Source organism: Camelina sativa, chromosome 12 (assembly GCF_000633955.1).
Source record: "Camelina sativa cultivar DH55 chromosome 12, Cs, whole genome shotgun sequence".
Classification (NCBI taxonomy): domain Eukaryota; kingdom Viridiplantae; phylum Streptophyta; class Magnoliopsida; order Brassicales; family Brassicaceae; genus Camelina; species Camelina sativa.
The window spans coordinates 20,656,341-20,664,929 of record NC_025696.1 but is presented as its reverse complement, the minus strand read 5'-3'; the positions used below and the strand labels follow the sequence as shown (position 1 = coordinate 20,664,929).

The following is an 8,589-nucleotide window of genomic DNA, read 5'->3' as shown; positions in this document are numbered from 1 at the left end:
CCCAACTCGCTTCTAAGAAAACGTGTCTCACAAAACTTTGAGTACGATTTGATATGTCGAAACTGTTTCCTCCCAAACTTTAACGATTCTGCTCTTTTGCCTAACACACCAAAATCGAACGTCCCCTTCCTCACACCTCTTCTCCACAAACAAGCTCTTTTTTTCTCTCTACAAGAACGACCACAACCCCAAAAGAGAGTAGAGAAGCATGAATTATAGAGAAATCTAGGGTTCCTTGGTTTAATAAAATTAAACCAGAATTTATCTAAACCGATACTAAACCGATTCCACCCAATTTCTCATAGTAACTCCAATATTTCATTATTTTTCTGGAACACGGGCGTTACAATTCTCCCCCTCTAACAAAATATTCGTTCTCGAATCTCAAAACACCATCCATCCGCCAAGGACCTCTGTGCAACCGTCTCCATGGGCCGCACATCCTCCTACTAGACTGAACACCATCAACCAATGCTTCCCGTGCAACTGCTGCCACAACCCGCACACCCATGTGATCCAACGGTCTAGAACTCCCTGACCCCCACTGGTCAGCCCATCCTAACCCCACCGGTCAACCCATCCTGACCCCACCGGTCCACACAATCCTGACCCCACCGATCAACAAAGTCCTGACCCCACTGGTCAACACTAAACCCGGGATTGAACCACCATCAGCCCCGACATCTACATTCGGTCACTATGCTTATTCACACGTCCTAGACATTATTTGCTCCCAACTCATCCACTCTCAGGTCAAAACCTTTGAGCCATACCGATCTCACTCTCAGACCACCGTCCTCGAGTCATACTGTCTCACTTTTGGGTCGTCACCCCCGAAATCTCGGTACCAGGGGAACCACCATCCCCTCAGGAGAACCACCATCTCCCAGGAGAACCACCATCTCCTCTGCCGCTTTCAGGGCCCACCACCCATCAAGCTATCGGTATACAGGGGAACCACCATCCCCTCAGGAGAACCACCATCTCCTTATGAGTTGTTCATAACCCACCGTCCCTAGAGCAAACAATTCTTGACATTTCTAAGCACTTCCCGACACTCCCGTGGTCCACGTACGACAACGCAATGTCATACTAACCACCATCTACTTCTTCCCAAATACCACCACCCGGTCACACTGGAATACCCTACACTCAAGGTATTTTCCATACACTTTCCAAAAATAGCAAAGCTCTAACTCCCATAAAAAAAACTTTCCATTTTTAGAAACTTCCTATTTATGGAAACTTTCCATATATAGAAACCTTCTATTTATGGAAACTTTCCATTTATAGAATTCCCGAGCTATTTCCTTTTTCCACATGACACACAAGTCCCAAAAAGAAAAATCCATCATAATTCGCTATCAGAACTTCTCGGAAATCTATTTCCAACACATCCACTTTCACAAATCACCGCCAACGGAATTTCCCGATACCGGCGTGATCCACCATTTTCCAACAACTTGTCAATAGCCAACTGCACCTCTCGTACAGAAGCTAAAAACACTACACAACTAACAACACATAAAACAACTTACCGTCGAATCTCATTGAAGGCTTGAAGAGGATGATACTAGGACTCCATACTCACTCAAATTGACTAACTACTCATAATCAATTTCCATCACACAACAACCATTCACAACATCATGCAACAAGCAACAGACAAATAATTCCACCAATTAAATTCCCTTAAACCACTCTAACACCAATCCGAGTCGAGGAGGGGTGTCGGTCGACACCAAGAGGTGGTGTCGTTCGACACTGAGAGGCAGTGTCGGTCTACACCAAGAGCCAGTGTCGGTCGATACCAGGAGGGTAACGATCGATACCAGGAGGGTGTCAGTCGATACCATGAGGGTGTCGGTCGACACCAAGAGGGTGTCGGTCGACACCAAACCTTTAAGAAAACGGCTGATACTTGTTTTCCTGGTTTGTTTGTGTTTTTTTGTTGCTTATTTAACATTAGAATCTTAGTTGCTTGTGTGTATAGCCCAGTAGATGGGAGGATTGCCGCACTTAATGTTTACGACAATACTCATGCATCTCAATTTGTGTTTGTGGTGCAGGTAAAGGCAAAGTGTGATCGTGGAATCAAGGCGATGAAGAGGAGGATGTTCTAGTGGCTCGTTGATGTGTTGTCTTGCTTCTGTTAGGTTGCTATAGTTGAGCCATTAGAATGTTGCTAGGTTGCTGGTTTAATGTTTTATGACTGTTGGTTGAATTATTATTGTTTTGATTTATTAGTTATTGGTTATTGGATATTGGTTTAATGTTTGGTTTAATTCTGCTGTTTGGTTTGAATGTGGTTAGGTCGTTAGTGAGTATGAGATTACTAGATTATTATTATTGATAAAAAATGGGTCGGTCGTTTCAGAAAGATATGAAATAAAAATAATGGGGTAAATGAGCCATGCTCATTACAGTACTGATTTCTGCATGAAACTCCATCACACAGAGTATCAAATGAGCCATTCTCATTACAGTACTAAGCAATTTTACCCCAATATGAATCACCTTTTTGGTGTCTGCCAACGATGCTATATATTTCCACATTTAATCCACCCACTTAGTAGCCAAATTTTGCTCAACAGTCCATTTGGAGGTTCTCTGATGAGCAGGAGTTGAATCATCTTCATTTGGAATGGCTTCATAAACACCACTCATATCCCAAGAGCCGTTTGTGTAGAAAATTCAGGAAATTCAGCTCCTACCACATTCGTATTAGTTTCATTACCCATTGGAGAAGAAGATTAAGAGGGTGTTTGAGATGATTATGACATCATCGATCCATGATATGGACGATAGTTTGGAACAGCTGATGGCATGAAGAAATTTGGTGGATATCCATAGTTTGGTATATGATGGGGATGGTTGGGAGATTTATTTTGAAACTGATAATTGTTGGGATTTGGGTAGTTAAAAGGGTAATTAGAAGAATTTTGGGAGCTAAAAGGTTTATTAATAGGATTCATTTAAAAACAAAAAGATAGATAAAACAATAAACAAGAGCTTATTAAAGCTGATAGCAAAAATATAGTAGAAAATATGGGTTTTTTGTATGTCCAAAATAGAGAATAAAAAATGATGAATTTTGGTATAAAAATATTAAAATAAAATTTTTGGATTCTATAAGATAATTGATCTCAAATAATTAGGTTAGATAAAAAATATCTGAAATCTTACCATCCAATAGAAACACAACACATTTTTTTTTATCTAAATATTATCATGCAATTAAAAAAATAAACCATTCAAAAGTTTACACGTGACGAGCATAACCCAACACTTTTGCGCTTCAATTCCATTGAATGTTTTCAACTTAGTTGTCTCCACCTCATCTCTTTTCTTTTTTTTCAACAGACCATTGCATTACTTCAATTGTTGAATAAATTATTCAACAGCTTAAGACTATCCACATTGGTTTGACGTTTCGATTGTTTACAATGGGGTTGTTGAAAAGAAAATTCAATTGCTTAACTGATGCAATGAGGGTGTTGAGAAATGAAAAAAAATGATGTGGATTCACAAGTGTTGAATCATTTCAACGGATTGAAAAAAAGAGGATGCAATCTTTACACGTGCCATGTGTTTACTGGACCAAACAAAAAATCTGTGCAACAACATATGTATAGATACATCCGAAAATAATGGAGTGTATTTATTGGGTTTTTTTTACATCTACATTATTGAAGATAATAGTTGTTATGATATTACTTTTAAAAAAAAATTATACCAAATATCATCATTTTCATATTCTATAAATAGAGACTTGATTCATTAGATTTGGCACAGAAAAAAAAAACCATCTTCTTCACAATAATTTTCTATTTACCTTTCATAAATTCTTAATTTTATATTTTTCAGTCTTCTCTGAAAAAATGGATCCAAACAATAACCCTTCTAACACTCAAAATTTTTCTAATTACCTTTTAACTACCCAAATCCCAACAATTATCCATATCATAATCAATATTCCAACCAACCCCCAAATATGCCAAATTATGGTTTTCGACCAAGTTTCTTCATGCCGTCGGCTGTTCCAAACTATCATACATACTATGGTTAGGGATGTCATATCCATCTCAACCACCCCCTTATTCTGCTACTCCGACGAAATGAAATTGATCCGGACTCTGAGCAACTGAATTTCCCAAATTTTCAACGCAAATGGCTCTTGGTGGTAAAAGTGGTGTTAATGAACCCACTCCGAGCGCCGACCATTCGATATCTGGCCCCCGAAAAAGCCCCAAATGGACCACTGAGCAAAACTTGGTGCTACTGAGTGGGTGGATCAAATATGGAACCGACAGCATTGTTGGCAGAAACCAAAAGAACGAATCATTTTGGGGTAAAATTGTTGAGTATTTTAATGAGTTTTGCTCATTTGATCCTCCACGTAGTGCAACTACATGTGCAACTACATGTAGAAATCGCTACAACTACGTGAACACAAAACTGGGAAATTGGATTGGCGCTTACGATAACGCTAAGCGTATGCAACAAAGCGGGTGGTCGGAGCAAGATGTAGTGGCGAAAGCGCATGAAATATATTCATATGGTGGTAACGGTAATTTCAATTTAATGAAAGAATGGATCTCTGTTCAGGTAGGAGGAAATACTAGCTTTGGAAGCAGTGGATCTAAGAGAGTTCACGACAGTGATGCTAGTGACTCCAACTCTGTAGGATCCAATGCTCGTCCAATGGGGAGGGATGCAGCTAAGAAAGCTAAAAAGAAAGGTAAGGGCGCAGTCTTGGAAGTGGTCAACGAAGAGTTTAATGTATACAAAAAGATCAAGGAGCAAGAGTTGAAACGCTTGGACAATATAGCCATGATGAAAGAGGAGGCAATTCGAAAGCAAGAGGAGTCAAACATAGTGATGAAAGAAAAGACTAGGGCTATGAATATGAAGATGTGGATGAAGCTAAGTGAAAAGAACTGTCTCAGTGACAAGGAGAGAAAGCTGATGCAGAAGTTGAGCTACGAATTATTTGGAGAATAACTGTAGTAACAACTGGCTATCTGTATCATGTCACTCCATGTTTGTCTCTATCATGTCACTCCATGCTTTAATAATGTTTTTTTGTCGCTTTCTCCTTTAATAATGTTTGTTGTAAGTTTATGCTTTCATAATTTCGTCAATGTAATCCGTGAATTTTGGCTTTTAATGTCAGAATCTTATCCTCCATCCACTAAACTTGATTCAATAATGCTGTCGAGTGCCCATGACTGTTTCGTCAATGTAATCCGTGAATTTCGGTTTTTAATGTAAGAATCTTATCCTCCATCCACTCAACTTGATTGAATAATGATATCGAGTGCCCGAGACTTTTTCGTCAATGTAATCCGTGAAGTTAGGCGTTTAATGCCAAAATCTTATCCTCCAGCCACTCAATCCGTTGGCTCATTTTTCTTATAAATGGGGACTCATTCTTCCATTTATGTACCAATATCACAAATCTTATCTCACTAAATAAATCTCAATAGATCCATCAAAATTTCCTTTTGATATCGAAGGTTACAAAAGGCAGTCTGAAATTAAAGATATGTATATCCTCAACTATTTTAGTGAGCGTCGTAAGAAAATAGAGGAAGACTTTCCACCTCGCATGAAGAGAAGATACTTCAATAGAGATCATGTAGCGGAAAATCAAAGACTGGTTGACTACTACTTTTCCAATCAACCGACATACGACGATGCAATGTTTCATCGGCGATTCCGAATGCGAAAACATGTTTTCCTTCGAATCGTTGGGGACCTATCAATTAGTGACGACTACTTCACCCAACAATTTGACGCAGCCAATAAAGAAGGTATATCTCCATTAGCAAAATGTACTACGACCATGTGAATGCTGAATGCTAGCATATGGTGTGGCGGCCGATGCGGTGGATGAGTACATTAAAATTGGAGGTACAACAGCTCTGGAGTGCTTGCATAGATTCTGTAAGGGAATCATACAATTGTACGAGCAAGAGTATCTCAGTGTCCCAACTCAAGAGGACCTCTAGAGAATTTTGCATGTTAGTGAAATGTGAGGGTTCCCGGAGATGATTGGGAGTATTGATTGCATGCACTGGGAATGGAAAAATTGTCCTACAGCGTGGAAAGGACAATTTACTCAGGGTGATAAGGGAATAACCACTGTTATTCTTGAAGCAGTCGCATCACATGATCTATGGATCTGGCATGCCTTTTTTGGATGTCCAGGCACATTGAACGATATAAACGTTCTAGATTGTTCACCGGTGTTTGATGATGTTGAACAGGAAAATACTCCAACAGTTAACTTCTTGGTGAATCAATTTCTGTATATGGCATACTATCTAGCTTACGGTGTCTATCCTTCTTATCCTACTTTTGTCAAATCGATTAGGCTTCCTCAAAGTGAGCTGGACAAGTTAGTTGCAGAAATTCAAGAGGGATGCATTTGGAGTATTGCAGGCTCGATTTAAAATCATTCGCTAACCAGCTCGCATGTGGGACATAGACGATCTGGCTATCATTATGAGATCATGTATCATATTGCATAATATGATTGTTGAGGATGAACATGATACATATATTCAACGATGGAACGATTATGATCAATCTGAGGCAAGTGGGTATAGTACACCGCAGCCATTCTCGACCGAGGTGCTACCTGCATTTGCAAATCATGTACGTGCTAGATCCGAATTGCATGATTCAAGTGTGCATCGCGAATTGCAAGCAGATCTAGGCAAACACATATGGGCAAAGTTCGGAATGTCTCGTGATTAAAATGATTTTAAATTTTTGAGTTGAGTCTATTGTACTAGTTATGTGAGTTTTATTGGTTGTATTGTGTTCTTCTTATCCCCTATATATTAATAGAGAAGCATTTTCAAAAAAAAATGCTGATGTGTCGTCGCTACAGAGCTCGAGACACAAATGAATTTATTGCTCTCATTTTTATGGATATTTACACATAATTACTATTGAATGATTAAGGAATATTTCTTTTCAATTAATTAAAAAATCAAACATTTCAATTTTAAAATATATTTTAATCATTTTTATAACATATTTAGTTATTATAACATTACTAGAACTAAAACATTTTCAAAACCCTAATTTATTCACCTATTAAAAAAAACTGATTACTATTCACATATTTAAAATTTCCAAAATAAAATTATCACAATAATCATTATTATATAGCTTATTTAATGTCATTGGTAATATTTCACGGGTGAAACATATTTTTACACCAAAAAAAATTAAACACAATAAAAAATCTTGCATAGATTAAAGAAAAAGCGGATATATATATTTAGTTGATACATAGTAGTTTGATCTAAACATATTCTAACGGGTTATATATTTTGTTTTTACATAAACAAATTTTAGATCCTCAAAAATAACTTTACTTATAACACTAATTTTATCTGCATAAATTTATTCCACATATAGTGCGGGTAGTTACCTAGTTGTATTGTACTATGATCTTCTTATTGTATTGTATTGCATTTTAAGTTTTTCGTAATTTTATTTGTTTTAATAATGACTCTCTCTGTTTTCGTTTTTACTATTTACATTTTCTTAATTAAAAACATAAAATTTAAATAAAACTAAAAAGAAAAAACTTATAACTCTTAATTATGTTAATTAAAATTTAAACAATAGTCGTTATTAATACGTAATCGGAAAACCTAAAACATAAAAGAATTAAAAAATAATGAAATAAAAAGGGGTGGGGTAAGGTGTTGGATTTTATTAAACAAATCATTGTAGGGTGTAAAATTTTAGTGGATGTTGAATAATTAGATGAAAGAGAGAGAAGAGGATGTGGAAGAGAGAGATATGATGTGGAGGGTGTTGAATCTTAAAACCATTGTTGATAGTCTTAAAACATCCACCTTTTTATTTTTCACACTCCACATCATCTTCTCTTTCTTTCACATCATCATTCAACATTATACTCTACCACCATTATTATTTCATAGTTTCATTTTATTTTTGCTTATGATTTTGTGATTACATATTATTAGTCACGATTAATATCAAATAAAGATCTACAGCCATTATCAATAATAGAGTTTCAACTGTTGAAAATAACACCATTGTAAGTAGTCTTAGACATGGACTTATTAGGTTAATTACAACGGTTATTTTTGCAATAGTTGGAAAAGAATAACAACAATTGTAAATGTTGTAGTGGTTTGTTGGAAAAAAAGAAAATCTGATCTGGTAAATTTGGTGTTGTAACTTATCAACACCGTAAAAGTAGCAAATGTGAGCTTTTGATGTTTGACATGGCAATGTTATATTGGAAATAAAAAAAATGATTCTTTTTTTTTTAGAACAAAGATACACATAAGATACGTGGAATATGTCTATTGGATGTTCAACATTTTGCAAAATTGATCTTTTGTTTTTACAGATCCAAAAAGAAATTTTGCCAGGGGTCGAAATTGAAAAGTTTTCAAAAGATTTTAAAAACTGTTTTCCGCAATTGTTTGTGGTTGCCGGTGATTGTGATTATGATTTAAAAAAAAAATAAACAAAGAAAATAAAAAAAATTCTTATATCTTTATATATATTAAAGTAGTTATTTTTTTGTAT

General features: G+C 36.3%; 1 protein-coding gene across 1 annotated transcript; it reads left to right on the top strand.

Moving 5' to 3' along the window:
- On the top strand, window positions 4,171-6,825 carry LOC104733710 (glutathione S-transferase T3-like). Its single transcript, XM_019233623.1, has 3 exons — window positions 4,171-4,942; window positions 5,490-5,635; window positions 6,679-6,825. The coding sequence occupies exons 1-3, from the start codon at window positions 4,171-4,173 to the stop codon at window positions 6,763-6,765; spliced, it is 1,005 nt and encodes a 334-aa protein (XP_019089168.1). The 3' UTR covers window positions 6,766-6,825.

What these genes read in the sequence shown, in the direction of transcription:
- LOC104733710 (XM_019233623.1), top strand. Translation starts at nt 4,171, where the DNA reads ATGGCTCTTGGTGGTAAAAGTGGTGTTAATGAACCCACTCCGAGCGCC. An exon ending in GAAGCTAAGTGAAAAGAACT is followed by an intron (nt 4,943 to 5,489) that starts GTCTCAGTGACA and finishes AAATCTCAATAG; the next exon opens with ATCCATCAAAATTTCCTTTT. An exon ending in AGAGAAGATACTTCAATAGA is followed by an intron (nt 5,636 to 6,678) that starts GATCATGTAGCG and finishes CGTGCTAGATCC; the next exon opens with GAATTGCATGATTCAAGTGT.